Genomic DNA, 21,934 nt, shown 5'->3' on the forward strand with positions numbered 1-21,934 from the left:
TAGCTCATAAAGAGCATTTAGCTTAAAATACAGCAAAACTATTTTATGTGATGAAATAGCAAGGAAAAAACTATTAAGTTTAAGGAATAAGAAAATTCTTATTTACATTGAATGCTATGGCTTGAAGCAAAAGAAATTTAATTAAGAGAGAAAAAAGAGAAGAAACTTCTTTTGGGCTTCTGAAGAGTACTTCTAGGCACGCTGGTGGGCTTTTGAAACCCTTCTGTAGGCTACTGGGGGGTTTTCTGGCTTGTAAATGGACAGAGGGAAGGAAGAAAACAGACGGTAATTTTTTTTCTAGAGGTAAATGGGCAAGAGTTACAAGGGATTAAAAGGATTTTTACACATTTTCCAAAGCAGAACCGGATTAAAAATAGTGAAAGAAAGGGGTTAAGTATGGTGTACACGATAAGCTCCCCAAGAGGAGAGCAGGCACACACAGCTGTGTGTGACAGGCCGTGCCGCAGGAGTGGAGGGGCGGGGGACAAGAATCTCAGGAGTTATCACAGGAAATTGAAGAAAGTTACATTAAATAAGATCCCGCATGAGATTAAGTACAACAATGGAGTTTTAGATAAACAAGTGGACCACGTTTTAAAAATATAATTATTGGTACCTATCCAAAGAGTTCCCTGTTTGCATCATGAAGGGCAGAAAATATCTGGCAGGCTCAATTAACATCTGACTTGAAAAACGCAAAGAATCATTCCAGCACAAGCAGACAGTGTAGTCCAACCCAAAGCAGGAAGCAGGGTGACGGCAAATTCTCATCTTCACAAGTAACTGGGACACCTGAATTTAAAACCCTAGTCTGTAGGGAGCAAACTGCCTTTCTCAATCAGCTTGGTCCTGGGAGAAGGGGACTATCCATTAGCAGAGGCAGGACTGTAGAAAAGCCTGAGCCTCCCCTGGGTCTCTCCTCCCTGGTCCTCTCCCCTAAGGGGAGATCGTTAATTATTTAAATTAAGAAGGGACAGGAAGACTACATTTGCTGACATGACACAGCGGGTTTTTTGCTGTTTCCATTAGAAAGCAGAATTACTAGACAACTAGTGTTGAAATTTTCATATTAATCTTAGTAAACAAATCCCACTGCTCATAATGTTCCCAGTCCTCGTTCCAGCAATTTCTGGCTTTCAGGGACATCGTTGTCCTCTGTAGCAGCAGGCTGGCTCTCAGGTCACGCTTCTGTGCAGTTCGCTTGCAGCCACCAGAGGCATCGTTGATGTACAAATGATGTTCTTGATCACCTTTAATGTTTTCCCCTCATTACAACGTCATACATTTACTTTGGCCTTTGCATTCATCAAACTCAGATTCTGAAACACTATAGTTACTTCCTGAAGATGTTTCATGTTCTCTCTCAGTAGGCTCATAAATTTGTACAACCTGAGGAGGACCTCAAATTCCAGATCAACTCTCTGGAGAAATGTTGAATGAAAACAATACAGAAGTGACTGGAAATAAACTGAAAGGCAGTGCATACCCAGATGTGTGTTATCAATACACACAGAGGCACGGATTACTCCTTTTATGACAATAACGTCGTACTAAAAAGGTGTGAAAACAGTATGTCCCAACAGGCCACAACTACTTTCAAAATATTCTTCTGCCAGACTAAAGGCCACCTTAACTTTAAAAAAAATCCTACAGATCATTTTTAATAAGTTTCTTCTAAACTTCTACCAGGTAAACACAGCATTTATGTATTTCTTGCCAAGGATAATACGGCCAGTAAGTTTGTTCACCTGGTACTTTCACCACAGAAGATACACCTGCAAGGTTGTTGACCAAATTTCTCACACTTGTGATTACTGCGAAATAGGCATTGTATATAAAACATGTTAAGAGCTTTCAGATTAATTCTGAACTAGTTTTCATGATTATTCTCCCAAAAAAACCCACTACTTTTATATATTACGTCCATCTCTCCCTCCCAACCAGCATTCTATAGGAACAGCTGACACGTTACTTGTTCATTGGGACCTAATGGGAAGGAGTAGGTTTCAATCAACTAGTCTGTCAAGTCATTTGGCACAAGGGTCCACTGGGAACAATGTAATGTTATCTGGGACACAATCCATTCCGAGGACTGCTTTCCTTTACACCTCAAATTCTCAACATCACCTTACGGGACCCCGCTGTCCATATACATAAGCTAATAGTTTAGCTTCAAGGCTTCACTGGTATTGCCACTGATTATCTTCACGCCACCTCGCACGCATACCAAGAAACACTGGTTGGTCACCCCTCCCACACGACTTTACCTCCAACACCTGCAACCTCCCTCTTACCAACCACAAGTAGGACGGCATATTCTCCCAGCGTCCTTATTTTCTGACTCTATCCAGGACATCTCTGGAAGCAATGTTTTCAAACCAGGGGCTGTAACCCACCAGGTCATGAAATTAATATACTGAGCTATGATCAGCACTGTATTTTTTTTATTTTTTAAATAAAGATTTTTATTTATTTGAGAGAGAGAGTGAGCAGAGGGAGAAGCAGACTCCCTGCTGAGGAGAGAGCCTGATGTGATGCAGGGCTTGATCCCAGGGCTCTGAGATCATGACCTGAGCCGAAGGCAGATGCTTAGCTGACTGAGCCACCCAGGCGCCCCATCATCAGCACTGTTTTTAAAGAAAGACAACACCAGAGTGGACTGCAAAGAATAAAGTTATTAAAATTCTTCTTTCAGTTATCAAACATTTATGACTGGGTCACAATGTAAAATGGGTTTCTCAACTGCATGCGGCAGTCACAAAGGTCAGAAATATACTACTCTAAACGATACTATCCTGAATCTCCAATCTCCACCACGTTTCACTTCTTTGCCCATCACCTTAAGCCCCAAGATAAATCACTGTCCACTACTATCTTGTCTACCCTCCAATTTCCTTTCTCTGGGCTCCTTGAAAAACCCTCTGATGTTAATCTAATCATTTGCCTTTTGGTGAGCCTGTTGAGCTCAGCTGCAGAAAAACTCTGCAATCAGATCGGTTAACAACTATTCTCAACCTATGGTCTTTCCGCCTTCCCCCTGGCTGTCCCAAGGCCTTAGGAATCCTCCCTGGAGCCCCCTTTCCTCCGGCAGTAGTAGTGGAAATGTGGTCCCAGCAGCATCTCAGAGTAACCTATTACAAATGCAAATTAGTGAGCCCCAACCTGACCTCCCGAGAGTATTAACAAGCTCCACCCCCATTCAGCTGCACACTAAAGCTTAAGAAAGCACTGTCCTCAGGAAACAAATTCAAATTTAACTGATCACCCTAAGTCACACCTTGTCCACACCTTGAGTTCAGACTTCTGAGCCCAGAGCTGTGAGGTGATAAAGGTCGGTTGTTCCAGCCCCGCAACGTGCCATTTGTGTTGCTCTCTTGCAGCCGCCCCGGGAAATGAATACACTTCTTTTGCCTTTCGATTTTAAACAACTTTAATATGAAAGAATTCACATACTATATAATTTAACCACTTAAAGAGCAAAATTAAGTTTTTTAGCATATTGACAGGGCTGTGCCATCATCACCACAACGAATTTTAGAACATTTTCATGACTCCAAAAAAGGAACCCCATACCTGTCGGCCATCACTTCCATTCCCCTGGGTGCTCCCGAGCGCCCCCCGCCCCCGCAACCATTGAGCTCCTTTCTGTGTCTGTTACGCAAAATAACTCAAAAGGAACCCAATAAAAGAGGCAAAAGACTTGAACAGACACTTCACAAAAGATCTATGAATTACCAACAGGTAAATGAAAAGACGCTCAACCTCCTTAGTCACTGGGACAATTCAAATAAAACCCACAACCTACAGCATTAGCATGGCTGAAGTTAAAAAGTTTGAGGATACTGAGCATCAGCGAGGATGGAACTCTCATTTGTTGATGGTGGAAGTGTAAAATGGTACAAATGTATTGGGAAACAGTTTGGTAGTTTCCAACAAAATTATACACTTAACATATATGTAGCCTGTGCAACCCCATTCCTAGGTATTTACCAAAAAATGACCGCATGTCCACAAAGACTTAAGAAATACTTCTCACAGCTTTATTCTTAGTAGTTAAATACTGGAAACAATCAACAGGTGATGGGAGAAACAGATCATGGCACAGCCATATGATAGAATACTCCTCAGCGATAAAAAGAAACTACTTACACATGTGACAACCGGATGAATGTCAAAAACATCACGCTTTCTGAAAGCAGCCAGACAAAAAGAGTATTTACTGTATGATTCTATTTATATGAAAACTGTAGAACAAGAAAAGCTAATCCCTGGTGACAGACAGCAGATCCATGCTTGCCTGGGAGTGGAGTGGGGGTGGGGTATAAGGGAACGTTTTGGGATGACAGAAATGTTTTGTATTTTGGAGTAATGGTTGCACAGGTGAATAAATCTATCAAAACTCATGTACCTTTACACTTAAAATGCGTACTTTATTATATGTAAATTATGCATCAATAAAAGTTGATTAAAAAAAGTATATTAAAAAAAGGAAGACATTTACTAGTTTTCACTAAGTGGAACAGGATGGTGATTAGCTACGTCACTGCGGGCAGTTTTCCTGAGTCTCTCTCCTTGTTTGTAAACTGGAGGTAATAACAGGACCTACCTTATAGATGGCTGTGAGGTCAAAATGAAAATACGCAGGGAATAGCTGGTATGTAATAAGTCCTCATTAAATGTCCCCATTAGTAGCAATACTGCTCTTAAGACTAAAATAATCAGCTTGGGAGAAAAATGCATTCAATAATTACATCTAATAAATTAATCTGTAATCTAAGAAAATAACAAATACTAACAACTACTTCAGCTAAAGCCTCAAAATAACATGACGGGGCGCCTGGCTGGCTTAATTGGTGGAGCATGCGACTCTTGATCTTGGATCGTGAGTTTGAGCCCCACGTTGGGTGTAGCGATTACTTAAAAAAAATAACATGATAAAGAAATCAGTAAGTATAAAAATACACCCCCCACCCCAAGCAATAAATTACCAACTGCTTGGTCATCCACTGCTGCGTAACAAACCACCCCAAAACTCAGTGGCTAATACCAACAGCTATGTCATCTGTTCTCGAATTCTACAACCAAAGCTGGGCTCAGCTGGGCCCTCTGTTCATCTGGCAGTCACTCCCTGGTAGGGGGGTGGGGTGGCTAGCCTAAGCTGGGCCAGCTGGGCCTTCCACCTTCTACACGTCCTCCTCGCCTAGCATGCCCACATGTTAACTAATAGTTCCAGAGAACACTAAAGCAGAAGTTGCTGATTTCTTAAGGAGTAAAGTCTGGCACCGGCCCATCATTGTATCTGCAGCCTTCTGCTGATTCAAGAGTGTCACAGGGATAGGGCATGAATACCAGGAAGGTGTTTCTCTGGGAACCACCAATAGAAGGGACATCAATAAAACAACCCAGTTTGCACACAGCAGAAAGACTGCAGAATCACCTGGGGTTATAAATGGACTGCAACCTGAACATATCATCATTATTAAAAGGGCTAGAATAACAAGGAACCGTATAAAAGGTTCAACAATGTTCTTCAGATGATACACAATGCCAAGTAGATGCTTACTAAGTAAATACCACACCCACTTTAGTAAATGTGTGGTTCTGTCAATGGCAGGTTGTTGCTTTTTTGAGGGGGTGGGGTGATACGCGCATATATATATATATCAGGGTCACCAAGGAAGCCTTTTGAAAAAATACACTTACCTCACCATTCTAATTTAAAAAGGCGGTGCATAAAGAGTTCTTGTGTGTTCTGTGTTTGCCGTGATTCTACAACATCTCCATCAGAGTCAGATGAAGGCATGTGATGCAGATAATCCAAAATTTAATTGTTCACTAGAACCTACAAGCCAGACACTGTTTTAAGAGTTTGTAAAACATTTTCGTATGAATTATCTCATTTGTTCCTATGAGTTAACCAGGGATGACATCATCTCATTTTCTCACACCCCCTTCCTGATTTTTAAAAATAGATGCTAGGTGAGAAAAAAAAAAATGAAGGTGCAATTATTATTACGACAAAGACAAGACAGAATGACCAAGCAAAATTGGTTCATAAAATTATTACTCATTCAAATACTTTCAGGGTGCTTACTATTGCCAAGCATGATGCTACCAGATGTATGCCACTGAGGAGAATACAAGAAATAAGTTTGTATTAAAACATAAAGATTTGAGCTCATAAATGAAGAATGTTATTAACTGTCAGGGTTACTGAACTAAAAGAAAAACAAAATTCTGCCAAGAAAGCTATGGAACCATCTCCCTGAAGAGTTTTGAAACAGGAGATCCATTTCTGTGGGATGATTCAGAGATACAGCTGAGCTGGAAGGCAGGGACAGACCTGATAAACTGCAGGAAATTCAATGTTTGGCAACAATGAAGAAAGAATTTTGCTACATATGTGGCCAAAACTGGGGAGAAAGCTGGGGTTCAGGGTGGAAAAGAGCTAGGGAAAAGCAAATGAAATAAATCCTCAAATTATAACACAATCTTTAATATATTAAAGAACATGAAGTTTAAGACTCATCAAAACTAGTAGTAACAAAAAATTAGGAAAATGAAATGAGACATTCATCAGCACTAATGGTTATTTATAAAAATTACTTCTTCAAAAGTTCTTTAAGACTCTACAATGATCCATTTATGACCACCAATTCATTCCTCCCTATTCCTGTGCTGTCCCACAGTGGGGAGTCAGTGGGCAGTGAACACCTGAAACGTGGCTGGTCCTGAGACGTGTCATACATAGTGTAAAACATATATATAAGATTTCGAAAGCTTAGCATAAAAAAAGTAACAAAATAAAAAATATTCAATATATATTGAAATAATAATACTTTGGACATATTGGGCTAAATTAAACCTATACTTAAATTATTTCAACTATTTCTTTTCACTTGCTTAATGTGGTTACTGGAAAATTTTAAATTCCCTATGTGGCCTGCATTATATTTCTGTTCGACAATGCTGCTCTACACCACGGTTTAAGGGCACAGGAACATCCTACTTGTATAAACTTAGCTGCCTACCAAAAAGACTTCCACAGAGGTTTAAAAAATGGAAGCTATGTCCATTTTGTGTACAGTCCCATTTTTTTAGGATAATAGTCATCCAGAAACATGGTTGGATTAAGAAAACAATTTCTTTTATAAAAACACATTTCATACATTTTGGTAGCAGTCATGTAGAATCAAAAAGTCTAGGGGCACTGGGTGGCTCAGTCAGTTAAAAGTCCGATCTTGATCTCAGCTCAGGTCTTGATCTCAGGGTCATGAGTTCAAGCGCCACACTGGGCTCCACGCTGGGCGTGGAGCCTACTTAACAAACAAACAAACAAAAAAAGTCTAGAGATGAAGCCCAACTCCCCGTCTCCCACCTGCCTGGTGGAGTGAACAGTGTGGGTGTGTGGGGCCAATGGGTCTTGCAACCTCGTTTCCAAGGCAGCAGGGAAACCATGCCGCAGCAGGAAGGTGTTTGGGCACAGCCTCGGGTCACATGATGACCCAGGATCAGCATACCCTCAGAGTCCATAGTGCAGGCACAGCCACCTATCTCTAGGACCATGGGAACTGTGTGGGTCCCTGCTAGGGCCTCTATACCCAGAAAGCAAGGTGAGTGTGTCTATCTGGCAGGTACATAAATGAATGTGGTCCACCCCCAAATCCTGGTCCACCCTTTTGCCCTTTAGCCAGTGGCACCATTGTTCATTCAGGCCCTTGTGCGAACTGCCTGAAGGTTATCCTTAACACCTCCCACACCACAGCCTTGGCGATTCCCCAGTCGTCACTTCTCAACTCTGTCTCATCATCCTGCCTCTACTACACCAGTCCCTGACACCTTGGCCAGTGAACTTCAGTACGTGGCTGGTCCTGGCACTTCCGATCCCTCACTGCCCTATCCACCTCAAGAGAGCTTGGGAGGGATCTTCTTGAGGATACAGAACAGGAGGATCAGCAAACTACAGACCAGGGGCCAAATGTGGCCCACAGTCTGTTTTTGTACAGCCTAGGAACTCCAAATGGTTTTTACATTTTCAACTGGTTGAAAAAAAAAATCAGTATTTCACGATGTGAAAATTAGATGAAATTCAAATGTCAAGTGTTTGTAAATAAGGTTTCACCGGCACACAGCTACATCCACTGATGCACTGTCTATAGCCTCTTGCTTGCTACACAGGGCAAGGAGTGCAGTGGACCCCAACATGAAGGGTCTGAACTGCACAGGTCCACTGATATGCAGATTTTTCCTGATAAATTACAGTACTATACGTGTATTTTCTCTTCCTTATGATTTTCTCTAACATTTTTTCTCTAGCTTACTTTACGGCAACAATACAATATCTAATACATACACACACACACACATACACACACACACACACACACAATGTATTTACAGAAAAAGTCTGTCAATCCTGGCGTAGATGATCATCTTATCTGGTGCTTAAAATCCGCCAGTGATTTCCTCTGTTTCTAGGGAAAAGACTAAAACTTCCACAGCAAGGCCTCCAAGGCTGTTGTTCTTGATAGACAGTCGGCACACAGGTAAACCCCTCCTTGCCCGCTCCCATCTTACTCTTCTCTGCCTCATTCACCACTCCCAGGTCCAGCCACACTGTGCCAAGCTCCACTCATCCTTTGGGAGCTCTGCATATGCAGCTCCTTTTGACTGGAAGGCTCTGCCCTTCTTCCCCTACCCCAGTCACCCCCCCCCCTGCCTGGCTAACTCCAGCTTTAATGTCAGTTCTTTAGGGACCGTTCTCTACCCTCACCCATGGTTACAGGAGCCCTCCCCTTGATGATTTCTCTCAAAGCACTTATCCCAACTGTCTTTAAATAACCATCTGTATAGTGGCTCAATGAGAGTGCTGGCTTTGAACTATGGCTTAAATTCAGATCCTGGCTCAGCTACTTAATAAATGTTTGACCTTGGGTAAATCATTTAACCTTGTTGCTCAGTTTCCTCATCTGCAAAACAGGCATCATCATCATACCTACCTCAGAGTTTAAGGGCACCCCATACCACTAATGCTTTAAAAACCACCACATTATTAGTAGCAGCACAGTCTCCCGTGACTCCCTCACTAGATGAAGCTCCCTGAGGGCACGGATCAGGACTGTCTTTGCCTCTGTGACTAAGTACACAGTGTCTGGCATATAGTAGGGACTGATTCGAACATTTAATGAACACCTATCTAAATAACATATGACACCTAATCCACACAGTGTCCTCTTCAACCCATCATTTTAGCAACTCAATCTTCTGGGGGACTGAAGTCCTTTGGATAGCTGACAGAAGCCAACTCTTTCCCCAGAAAATAGGCCCATGATTTCAGGGAAAGCTCATGACCTCCAAGAACCACTCCTCTAAGTTGGCAATGCTCCTCAACACGTGACATCCAGCACTGAAGAGACTGCTCTACTTGTGGTTCAGAAGGAGTGTTGGTTAATGAAAATGCCCAGAAAGTTAACCCAGGTCCTCAACCTGTATGCACTCAGGAGACCTTTTCTGAAACGTAAGCATGAGACTTTACATTTCTTTCTTTTTTTTTTTTAAAGATTTATTTATTTGAGAGAGAGAGTACGCACACATGAGCTGGGGGAGGGGCAGAGAGAGGGAGAGGGAGGGAGAGAGAGAGAATCCTGAAGCAGACTCCATGCTGAGTGCAGAGCTGGATGTGGGGCTTGATCCCGGGACCCCAAGATTATGACCTGAGCTGAAACCTAAGAGTTGGCCGCTCAACCAACTGCACCACTCAGGCGCCCCAAGACTTTACATTTCTGGTCATCCTTTCCTCCAGTACCCATCTCAGTAATGTTTTGGTCCAAACTTCGTTCCCAGAGCTCTCCTGTCTCCAGAGTCAGCAGCCCCCTGGTGTACTCAAGGCCACACAAGCCTGGTCAGAGATTCACCCTACCACATATAGTTCTTGTCTAGCATGTGGACTGGGGATTCTAGCGTTTTCCCACTTCCCCTCCTGCCACAGAGCGTTAACAGTTTACCTTGGTGCGTCTGGTTTGCCACGGTCATCTTGAGCCCTCCTTCCCCTTGATGTCAGCCACCATGGTTGAATTTTGCCACTTATGTTTTTTACTCAGGCACCTATACAAGTCATGAACAAGAATATTAAGAACCAGGGTGCTTGGGTTGCTCAGTCGGTTAATCGTCTGCCTTCAGCTCAGGTCATGATCACAGCGCCCTGGGATTGAGCCCCATGTCTGGGTTCCCTGCTCAGTGGGGAGCCTGATTCTCCCTCCCCATTCTTTCATTCTTGCGCACATGTGTGCTCTCTCTCTTCCCCTCTCAAATAAATAAATAAAATCTTAAAAAAAGAGAAAAGAATAAGAAGAACCTATATTTTAAAATACTCTCTTTAAAATAAATTCTAAATGTGATTGGATGCATTTATAACTAATACAAGTCTTAGAAAAGCATTTTTGCTTCATCAAACTCTATTAAGTGTAAGAGCCAGTATTTTCATCTCCATGTGCACAAATTATTTACTGTGACGCTGTAGAGTTAACATTCAATTTTTGATCTTGCAAGCAGCAGGATCACATATCTTGTTAAAACACCAATTTCTGTTTCAAAAGTCCCTGAGGAGTCTTTCTGCAAGCAAGCAAGCACAACGAAAAGAAAAATGAGGGAGGGGAGACGGGGAGGTAAGGGGGACATCAACCAACCGAGGACATGAGGGAGTTCATTTTATTAGGGTCCTCAAACTGCCCTGCTTTCACTTGTCCACAGAGCGCCAGACTTCTGCTTCTAGCGCTTCTGTTCTAAATTAATCTCAATTTAGACTTCCAATTCCAATGTCCTATATGGAACTCTTTTTTTTTTTTTTTATCAGAGGCCCAATATACACTTAACAATATTAAAATACTAAAACAGTATTCCAGGACCTCTGTGTTTGAAATGTAAAATTGTATTTCTAAATCAAGCAAGCAATTCATGATAAAGGTCCCCACCAGTTTGCACTGTGACAGGTATGAGGTTAAGACAGATTGAGGACTGTATCACTTAAGGCTTACTCTGGTACTTCATGATGAACAGTTCTAGAACTAAGAATAAAGGTTCTCCCAAGGGTGATCACTCAAGACCTGATAATGGTTTAACTTGCACAATCATGTCCAAGCTCAGTTCTGACTAAATTCAAATAAATAAAAGTACAATCCACTCATGGACAGTACTGAAGTTGTGAACTCCTTATTTTAGACCTTCAAGTAAGAAAACTGTTGGATATTACTGACTTCATAATCACAGGTAGAGATGGTCGTTTCTGATTTTGTGATAATGTTGCTGTTGGTAGTTAAGTACCCCCCTGCACCCCAATTCTCATGCTTGTAATGGAAAACCGTGTTGTTAGCGTATAGGTCCTGATATGTTGCCATCCATGGCAATTTTTATTAATCTCTGGGAGCCTCACCATTACCAGATCAAAAAACGACACTCACCCCAAACTGCACCACAATCAGAGGCCACTTTAACTGCCTTTAGGTACCCTAAGTCTCCCCATACTCTAGTAACCCACTGCTTACTACTCAGAAGGAATCGTCTCTTGAACTTCCTGCAAGGCCCTGCCTCATCCATGGCCCCTGACCACCTCCAACTGACTTCATTTCCTACTCTCACCACATTCTCTGCTAGTCACCCTGCCTCCTTCAGTTCCCAAGCACGTTAAGTTCTTTCCTGCCTCACCATCCCTCTCTCCTACCAGGCGACAGGGCCTCTTCCGGAAGGCTCCTCTAAGACTGTGGTGGACCATGCCCCTTGAGTAGCATCCATGATGCAGCCACTCTTGATTCAATTCTGCACAAGAGCAAGTAGCAGTCTAGCAAGGTTCTGCACACCATGGTTCAATGAATCTCAGAGTGCAGAGACACTCTGGGCGTCCCTTGAGCCCTTTTCGGGGGGCTCATGAGATCAAAACTATTTCCATTACCATACCATTATATTGTTTGCCTTTTCCACTATGTCCATATTTGCACTAATGGTGCAAAAGCAATGCGGCACTGCCGGCTTGGTGCCCCTCAGCACGAATCAACGCAGTGATTACACACTGCAGTGGAAAGCACTGTAGTCTTCACGACCATGCACCCGCCATTAAAAAACCAAACTATTTCCACTTAACAGTGTCCTTGAGGAAGAAGTAAAAATGATTAATTTTATCTTGACCCTTAAGTATGCCTTTTTAATACTGTGTGACCAAATGGGATGTAATACACAAAGTGCTCCCAGATACTGAAGTGTGACAGTTGTCTCGAAGAAAAGCACGTGCACCACTGTTTATGAAGTGATCTGAAAATAGCCACTTTTATCACAGAACAGCATTTTTACTTGCAGGAATGACCAACAAGCGATCATTATTTCAAATAGTTTGTATTCGGCAGGCATCTTCTTGAAATGAAAGAAATGAGACTGTCACTTCAAGTAAGACTGGTAGCACTTTGCCAATGATCCAATTCAAACCCTCAGGAGGAAATTCGAATTTTGGAGAACTTGCATCACTCATGGTGAGCTTAAAGCTTTCTAATATTTACATTTTTTTCCTAAGGAGACTGTGATATTAAAAAATATGAATAAAAAGTTTGTATGTTGGGGCACCTGGGTGGCTCAGTCGGTGAAGCATCTGACTCTTGGTTTTGGCTCAGTTTATGATCTTGGGGTTGGGGATTGAGTCCCCCGTCAGGTCAGGCTCTGCTCCATGGGGAGTCTGCTTGAGAGTCTCTCTCGCTTCCGCTGCCCCTCCACTGACTCTCTTTCTCTCAAATAAATAAAATCTTAAAAAAAAAAGTTTGTATGTTGAAATGTATCAAAATGTGGAAGGATTTGCATAACAGTGAACCATTCTTTTCAAAATAACCAAGATATGAGGTTACAAAATCAGTCATGGGAGAAGATCCATTCAAAGTGCAAAATAAAGCAATGAAATTCAATGTAACAGAGTAGAAAAACTTCCACCACATGATTTCAGGTTGTATACTACAACTAACCACCTATGGAGCTGAAACTACCACCAACACCTATGGAGTTCTGGTGAGTACCAAAGAATAGAAACAATTATCTGAGAAAGGTATTAAAATATTCCTGGGGTGCCTGGGTAGCTCAGTTGGTTAAGCATCTGACTTCCCTCAGGTGGTGATCTTGGGGTCCTGGGATCGAGCCCCATGTCAGGCTCCACGCTCAGTGGGGAGTCTGCTTCTCCCTCTCCCTTTGCCCCTCCCCCCTCACTTGTGCGCTCTAATAAATAAAATCTTAAAAAAAAAATACTCCTCTCTTTCCCAACTAGTTATCTATGCAAGGCTGGATTTCCTTCACATACTGCAATAAAATAACATATTGCAATGGAATGAATTTAGAAGCAGATATAAGAATTCAGCTGGTTTCAAAATCAGACATTTAAAGATAATTGCAAAATTATAAAACATCCTATCAAAATCCTAGTGGGTTTTTTTTTTTCTTCAGAAACTGACAATCTAGACCTAAGATTCATATGGAAATGCAAGGGATTCATAATAGCCAAAACAATCTTGAAAAAGACTAAAGTATAAAGATGGACACTTACTATTTTGAAGTTTACTACAAAACCATAGCAATCAAGATAATGTGATACTGGCGTAAGGACAGACATATAGGTCAAAGGAATAGAATCCAGAAATAAACTCTAACATTTATGGTCACTTGGTTTTTGACAAGGATGTCAAGATAATTCAGTAATAGTCTTTAATAAAAGGTGCTGGGACAGCTTGATATCCACATGCAAAAGAATAAAGTTGTACCCCTATCGCCTACCATATACAAAAAACTGAGTAGATCATAAATCAAGTATGTCCAAGTTAAAATGATAAAACACTTAGAAGAAAACATAATAGTAAATCTCCATGGCCTTGGGTCAAGCAATGGTTACTTAGACATGACAACAAAAGCACAAGTCACCAAAGAAAAAATAAACTGGACTTTGTCAAAATCAAAAACTTTTGCTTCAAAGGGCATCATCAAGAAAGTGAAAAGACAACCCCACAGAATAGAAGAAATCATGTGCAAGTCTCATGTGATACCACTTCACACCCATAAGCACAGCTAAAATAAAAAGGACCGTTACAAGTGTTTTTTGTTGTTGTTGTTGTTGTTTTTTACAAGTGTTGATGAGGATGTCAAGAAATTGAAACCAATGTTCAATTGTTGGTGGGAATGTAAAATGGCACAGCTGCTGTGGAAAACAGTTTTAGCAGTTCCTCAAAATGTTACACACCAGGGGTGCCTGGGTGGCTCAGTCAGTTAAGTGTCTGACTCTAGCTTGGGTCATGATCTCGGGGTCCTGGGATTGGGCTCCACATTGGGCTCCCTGCTCAGCAGGGAGTCTGCTTATCCCTCTCCCTCTCCTGCTGCCCCTCCCCCTGCTTGTACTCTCTGTCTCTCTCTCAAATGAATAAAACCTTTATACATATAAAAAAAAATGTTACACATAGAGTCACCATATGACCCAGCAATTCCACTCTTAGGAATATACCCAAGAGAAATGAAAACATATGTCTATACAAAAATTTTATAGGAAAAGCTGTAACAGCATTATTCATAATAGCCAAAATGTAGAAACAACCACATGTCCATCAACTGACAAATGTATAAATAAAATGTGGCATTTTCAAATAACAGAGAATTACTTGGTGACAAAAGGGAATTACTGGTATATGCCACAACATGGATGAACCTTGAAAATATTCATGTTAAATGAAAGAGGCTCATCACAAAAGACCATGTATGTATGATTCCATTTATATGAAATGTCCAGAATAGGTAAATTCATAGAAACAGAAAGCAGGTTAATGGATGCCAGGGGCAGGGGTGAGTGGGGGAATGTGTCAATAGGTATAGAGTTTCTTTTTGGGGTGATGAAGGTTATTATGGATAGATATAACCCACAAGGACATCAAAATATTGGCACTGAAATATAATCACAAATGCAAGCTCTGACTATCCTCCTGTACAGAACAAATGATCACCACCAAAAAAAAGTTAATTTCAAGCTTCAAGACAAGGTGGCCCCTATAGAACTACCCTACCTACAGGTACACAACCAAAATGTTACGGAGTGCCTGAACACAACTTCACATGCTAATTGACTTCATATATGGCAAAAAAATGTTTTACCTTTAGCGTTTTCAATGAAATGTGTCAGGAAAGGATAGAGTAATTAAAAAAGACAGTAAATCAGAATACAACTAGATTGTATTTTATTGGGAACAAATTTAATGACATCTTCCCTATGAAATATCCAACTAAAAGGTACGTCTTCTTTACTACCTAAAACATTTTGACAAGGTAATAATTTGAGTTACTTCTGAATTCTTCTACCAAACCACAGAGCGATTTCATTTTCTCTTTTATGATCGTTCACATTCCTGTGATCCTTTTGTTAACCTCAGAGACTTTTATAGGACAAAAAATTTTTTTGATTATAGTCTGATGGTAAACTGGATTATTATAGCTCTCTGCAGAAGATTCCAGCGAAGGATGTACCAGATTTTATTTAAAATCATTACCGGACACTACATTTTTAACTTAAGTTTAGTCACCTCCTAACTTGTCTGTGTTAGAAACAATGGATGTAAGGGAGCTCAAACATTTGCCACCACTGAAACAGTTAATACAAAGCACTCCCAGAAAGCCAGACTGCGTTATAGGTGACGTGTCCTTAAAAGCTTAACATGGTAAATAACAGGAAAAGTACTTCAGGAAAAAGGGTTGTATAAATTACCTGAAAATTATACATTCCTCAGTGGTAGTTTTATCAATGTTAAAAAAAAAAAATGAAAAATTTGAAAGCCAAGTAAAACAATCATAGAATTTAGTAGTTTTATCTGAAGGCAAACTTTTAAAATAAAGTTTGTGACATGACAAAGTCACAGTGACAAGTACCCTACTCGTCAAACTGGCATAATCAAGAGAACATTCTAAGAAAGGTGTGGTTTCTAGCTGAGCCTTTTTCTAAAAGATTTTACTTTTAAGTAATCTCTACACCCAACATGGGCCTGGAACTCACAACCCTGAGATCAAGAGTCGCACACTCCGCTGGGTCAGCCAGGCGCCCCCTTTTCTACCACTCTTTACCTTTAGTCAATATGACACAACAGCTCAGCATCACAAAATAACACAACCTAGAAACACGTATACTCAAACTTCTCTAGTATAGCATCACATGTAAGCAACTATGTCCATAAACTCTTCTAAGTCTGAATACTGAACGAATAATTCTCTGAAGCGTGGCTATTACATAGCATCAGGGAAATACTTCCTTTTTTGATGCTGGCAAAACAAAAGACCCACAAACCACAAAGTGTCTTGGTTCCTAACAAAGGTAAACAACTTTAAAATCAAAGGCAAAGGTTGGGAGTAATTTAACGTCTCCAAAATACCTTTTACTTTAATCATCACTACACTTGGAAGTAGGATATGGTAATATGACATACAGAAGGCACAGAAAACCGGGACCAGAACTTAGTCTGTATCCCACTGGAGGCTAGCTGAGCACAGTATTTCAAAAGCAGTTTAAGGTAAATGCTTGTGAACAGAAGGTCAAGGGGTGACCTGCCACATTTGGGTTTTGAGGGGGATGATTAGATGGAAGACGAAACAGAACGGATCTCAACTGGATATAAGGAACTTCTTGAGCAAAACCACAATAAAACACTAGACTTGCTTATTACTGAAAACTAGAATCACCATCTGGATAATTTCAAGGAGTAAGTCAGTATCTATCCTTAGGACATTCTCTCAAGCTGAAAACAGGTAGCCCAGGTAGAAGTCACCTGTAAATTATTCAGAGATTGCTATCCTTAACTAGTGGGCACTATGTATCTATGTATCTGATTAGAACTCACTCAAGAGACAGGATATGTCCTCTTCCCACTCTTCAAAATGCCAAGGAAAAAGAGAGAACAGAGAAGCAAAGGCTGGGTGATTCAGGCTGCCAATAAAGGTTCGATTCTACATGGGCATTTGGGGAGTGGACTGCTAGTGATTTTTAAAAGCCTCCATGCGATGCACGGTTACTTTAGAACTGCAGCTGCTAAGGCCCCTCACGCATTCTTCCCCCACATACAGACCTATGATTTGGCACTGCATCATACAAGAGTTATCCCTCTGACTCTCGGCATCCCCTATCTCTACACAAGCATCTCTCAGCCTTTGATTTCCCCCCATTCTTACGATCCCACCCCCACCCCCCGGCACTTTGACGAGAGAGATGATAAAGGATGAGTAAGCATGCTGTAGCTGATCTTGGTCAAAGAGCACAGACCCTGGCACCGGCGGTGGAAAATGGGGGTGAGGAAGCAGAACAGAAAGCGGAGTCGGGGAGTTCATCCAATGGGTAGCAGGCAGTTACAAGCTTTCCTATGGCAGTTATTGTTGCCTCCTTCTGCAATCACCGTAGACTCCAAACCTTCGCTTTCAACCCCCCCCACCTCCGCCCAAGATCAAGTGCACATTTTCCTTAGACAGTTACTTCTTAAAAACAACACTGAAAGATAAACGTAATTTCTCCAGGCTTCCGGTTGTCAAAGACAATAAAGACTCGCCCTGGAGCATGCTTAAGTTCAACGGTTCTGTTTTCTCACTCGTCTTCCGGCACTCAGTTCCCCCCCGACCCCACCACAGACCACCCCCGTTGGGCAAAAACGCGACTGCCACTAACAGTTTCAAATATATGTCAACCTTTGGGGGGATGGGAGGGAAACCCCAGCAAACTTCTGAATTACTTCAACAGCCCGGTTACAAGTACCTGACCTTATTTTTTCCCGAAGAAAAATAGGACACCGAGAGATCAGAAATCTCGTTTTCTCTGCCTTCCTACTTCGGTCGCTGGCCACATCTAGGGGGCTTTTCTGAAGAGGGCTCTTTCGGGTTTCTTCGGTAGGAAACTTGCCCTCAGTAGCCAAATGTCCTTTAGGTCCCTAAAACGCTAAAGTTCGCCACGGATAGGAAAAAACCCAAGGTGCTGTTTCCTTTGTTAAAATCCCCCGGACTTTATTTAATTTGGGGCGGAAAGGCCGCTGGCAAGATCACGACAGCCAGCAGCAAATAGGTGGAAGAGGAGACAGGTGCGATTGCTCCCTGCGGCGGTTCCGGCCGGGAGCAGACCCCCTCCGCCAGCTCGGCGGCCCCGGGCCACCCCGGACCTCCCCGTCTGCCCGCGGCCTCCCCAGGCACGTCCTCCCGAACCCGGGCCGCCCCCCGCCGCCGCCGCCACCGCCCCGCAGGGCCCGGCCTCGCCGCCTCCGCTCAAAATGGAGGTGGCGGCGGGCGGGCGGCTGGTTACGAAACGCGCGGCCGCCACATGGCCGCGCCGACCCCAAACTTGGCCGGGCCGCCGCGTCCCGGCGCCCAGGCGAGGCTGGGCCCGGGCGCGGAGGCCGCGCGGCGCCCGCCACTCACCCACAGACCGGTAGCCCAGGATCGCGATCTTCCGGGACTTGGACTGCGGCATCTTGGCGGCCTCCTCAGCCCCGGGCCAACCACATCAACCGCGGCGGCAGCGGCGGCTCCTGTGCTGCGATCGGCGGCGGCCGCGCCGGGGCAGAGCGGCATCCAGGGGCGGGGCGGGCGGGCGCGGGCAGGCGCGGCTGCCTGGGCTCCTAGCTCGCGCGCCCAACCGCCCGGAACCGCCGCGCGGCCCCGCCCCCAAACACGCCCACGTGACCGCCGCCGCCGGCCCCGCCGCGGCCCGCGTCAGCACCGCCCTCCCCGCCGCGGCGGCCACACCCGCCCTTGAAGCGCACGGGGGTGCGTGTGACGTTTTACTTTAAGGGGAAATAGAGGGGACGCCAAGATGCCCCCGGAAAAGTCACGACTGAAACTCGCTGCGTCATGACCCTCCCACCCTCTTCCGCCGCTGTTTAATTACGCCAGTCCTTCCCGGGCGCTGATTGGATAACTCCCGCCCGCCCGCGCGATGACGCGGCGGAAACTCCATCTCCGATTGGGGGTGGCTAGGAGGCGGAGCTGAGGGCGGGGCTGCTCGCCCACAGCTAAAAATAAATTCCGGCTGCGACCCCGGGGTTGAGCGCGAGTGAAGTTTGAAGGATTCCAACGTCTCAGGAGTGGGGGGCGGGTGGGAGGGGCGGAGAGAAACTAACTCCCCAGTGATTGGTTAGAGGAGGGCGGGGGCGGGGCACACTGTGGGGAGTGCGGTGATTGGTGGAACGTTGAACGATCGGTGGACTTGCGCCCACAGAGCCCTTAAAAGGCGCGAGGCACGTAGCTTTCGCAGGCTGGGCTGTGGGTTGGCTGCTTCCTTCGTGGTGTTTATTTTAATTTTTAATTTTTTAACCCCTTCACTCTTAGAGTTAGTAAGACTAGGATTGAGGTTGTAGGTGGTTACTAGGCGTCATCCTTGGATGAAAGACCCTGGGAAGAATGGAATATGCGTTAATCCCAAATGTTACACACTTCTCTACAAATGTGTGTGCCTCCCCAGTTCTGGTCTCGGCCTTGCCACAGGCGAACCCGGCACACCTCACAGGAAGTACCTAGCGTGATTCAACACCTCTTTACCTGTCAACACCTGCGTGGCTAATTCAATAGGCAAACTCGAACACCAGCCGTCGTTGGCTGAGAACGCTCCAGAACCATCCTTGCGGGGAGGTTGGGGGGGGGGGGAGTCAAGTCCGCTGGGCCTGCCTTGCTGTGTGGGCTGACCTCTCCGGGAGGGGGACGCCGCTGTATTTCCCACAAAAAGCACAGGGCCAACCCCTTTTTCCACTGGTGCTGGCGAAGAGCACCAGTGTTGGAGTAGGGGAAGGGAAGCCAGCGCTGGAGGCTTGGGTCGTGGAAAATAAAGGTGGAAGCGAGGCGCGAGAAATGAGGATGCGCTTGGGACCTTTCCAGCCAGGGAGACTTCCATCATGCTTGAGCTTCTTGCCCTTGGTGGTTGCTAAAGAAGCAGATACTCTTGCTACAACTACAGATGTCCCCTACTGTCCTCAGGCTGTTTGACCGTGTTGGGACAACCACCTGCTGGTCACAGCCCTTCGCCTTTCCCAGGAAGCCCAGAGGAGTGGCAGGGTTGAGTTCCTGAGTATGAAGATTCAGAGGTGTGACTGTTCCATAAATATGCCCTGTTGAGTTGGAACCCTGGCGTTAGGGCAGAATCCTTCCACCATCCTGCTGAAGTGCTTCTAAGAGAAGGGTAGTGTGTGTTCACATACTAGGGGCTCTACAGATTGAAGTCCCAGACAACCAGCTGGAACTGAGAAATATCTGAAATTCTGTGTTTTGTCTTAATGGTTTTTGCATTCCACTCTATATTTAGTTGAAATATTTAAAAACTTCAGGTCTTAAAATGGGAATCTTCAGGAAAATGTATCATTTTTATCCCATCAACTCGAATGCCCCTTACCACAGTAAACTGATGAACTGATGCTACTAAACTCCTTGGTTGACTGTGAAATCAAATTTGTGGGTGTTATCTTTTATTTTATTAAGTAGAAGAACAGAATAGAAAACAGGTTGCTCGAATTGGTAAGTATTGTTTTGTATTGTTTCATGATGCTTTTGTTGTGTGTATATGTATTTGTAAATGTGTGATATGTGTTTTGGGTACTGAGTTCCATTGTAAAATGTATTTCTTACTGTGAGTTGCCTCACAGAGTTTGAAAGTGTTGCCCTAGCCTGGGAATATTAGGAGTCCAGACTGAGAAGCTCCATTGTAAAGGACAGAGTCCTTAAAGGAATGTTCCAGGTGTCCTAAAGTCATTAAGGTCAGATCCAGGAATTGTGAAGATTCCATTATTCCAGAATGGGGAGAATTTATTTGGTTTAAGAAATGACTCCGGTTCCCTAAAATTACTTGTGATTGATGGTGTGAATTCACGTAGAAGTGACTGACTGCAGCCAGACCTTATAGAAACATGGTGGGGAGAAACGTACTTGCTTCTGAATTCAGAGTAGTTCTACTGATTGAGATCACTTGTTAACTGTCTAAGCAGCTGGAACTTCTGCCACCAATCAATATCTCCTCTGCAGGTTCTGCGTCTTAAGGACCGTTCTGTCTTCTGGTCTCTGCATGCTGCCTTCCCTCTGTGTGTCCTTCCACTATATTCCATTTCCCTGGGATCTAAGAATTCTGTCTCTTCCGTTTAAATTCCAGAGAGAGGACATGACTGGTTCAGCTAATTACCACTATCCCTTGAGTGAGGAGCTCAGGCTAAGCCTGTAGATTTGCCAGGAAAGCCTCCATTGGCCTAAACCTCCAGCCCTGATGGGTATGGCAATTAATGGCATTTATCTGAAGCATGAACTCGTCGTTATTATGGGAAAATTATAATGTCCAAGTTCAATGACATCTTATTTCTAGCTTCAACATTTTTTTTAAAATTCCCTGTGGTACTATACAAAGCTTATTTTTATCTAACACTAGGTTAGACAAAGAGTAAAACTGCTGTGCTTGTTTTTACTAAAAGGACATTTGTGAAATGATTTTACTTTTTTTTTAAAGATTTCTTTTGAGAGAGTGAGAATGAGAGAGAGAGATAGAGTACATGAGGTGGGGGGGGGGGTTAGAGGGAGAAGCAGTCTCCTTGCTGAGCAGGGAGCCCGATGCAGGACTCCATCCCTGGACTCCAGGATCATGACCTGAGCCGAAGGCAGTCGCTTAACCGACTGAGCCACCCAGGCGTCCTGATTTTACCTTTTTACGTGTGAAAGGGTGACCCTAAGTGCGAGTGGACATGAAGGCATTTTGTTGTTTTGCTTCTCAATATTTGATGAAGGAAGACTGGAAAAGAGCTACTCTTAATCATGGCATAAGCCAAATTCGACTGATCTGTTATGTCTCGCTCATATAGGGTATTATTCAAAGCAAACTGCCGATTTGGGGAAACAGGCCAAGGTCATTGCATTGTGTGGTCTTATGGATAAGAGAGTGGTTTTC

At 43.6% G+C, this 21,934-nt stretch overlaps 1 protein-coding gene across 1 annotated transcript in view; it reads right to left on the bottom strand.

The window, feature by feature from the left end:
* RHEB (Ras homolog, mTORC1 binding) overlaps positions 1–18,603 on the bottom strand; it is a 40,201-nt gene extending 21,598 nt beyond the window's left edge. The window contains exon 1 of the mRNA XM_028089213.2: positions 18,439–18,603. Coding sequence (XP_027945014.1) covers positions 18,439–18,490 — 52 coding nt within the window. The 5' untranslated portion in view covers positions 18,491–18,603. The remainder of the gene's footprint in view (positions 1–18,438) is intronic.
* Positions 18,604–21,934: the final 3,331 nt, after the last annotated feature.

This window comes from Eumetopias jubatus, unplaced genomic scaffold (genome assembly GCF_037043125.1).
Source record: "Eumetopias jubatus isolate StellerSeaLion01/CBP00866 unplaced genomic scaffold, mEumJub1_p1.0 scaffold_14, whole genome shotgun sequence".
Classification (NCBI taxonomy): Eukaryota; Metazoa; Chordata; class Mammalia; order Carnivora; family Otariidae; genus Eumetopias; species Eumetopias jubatus.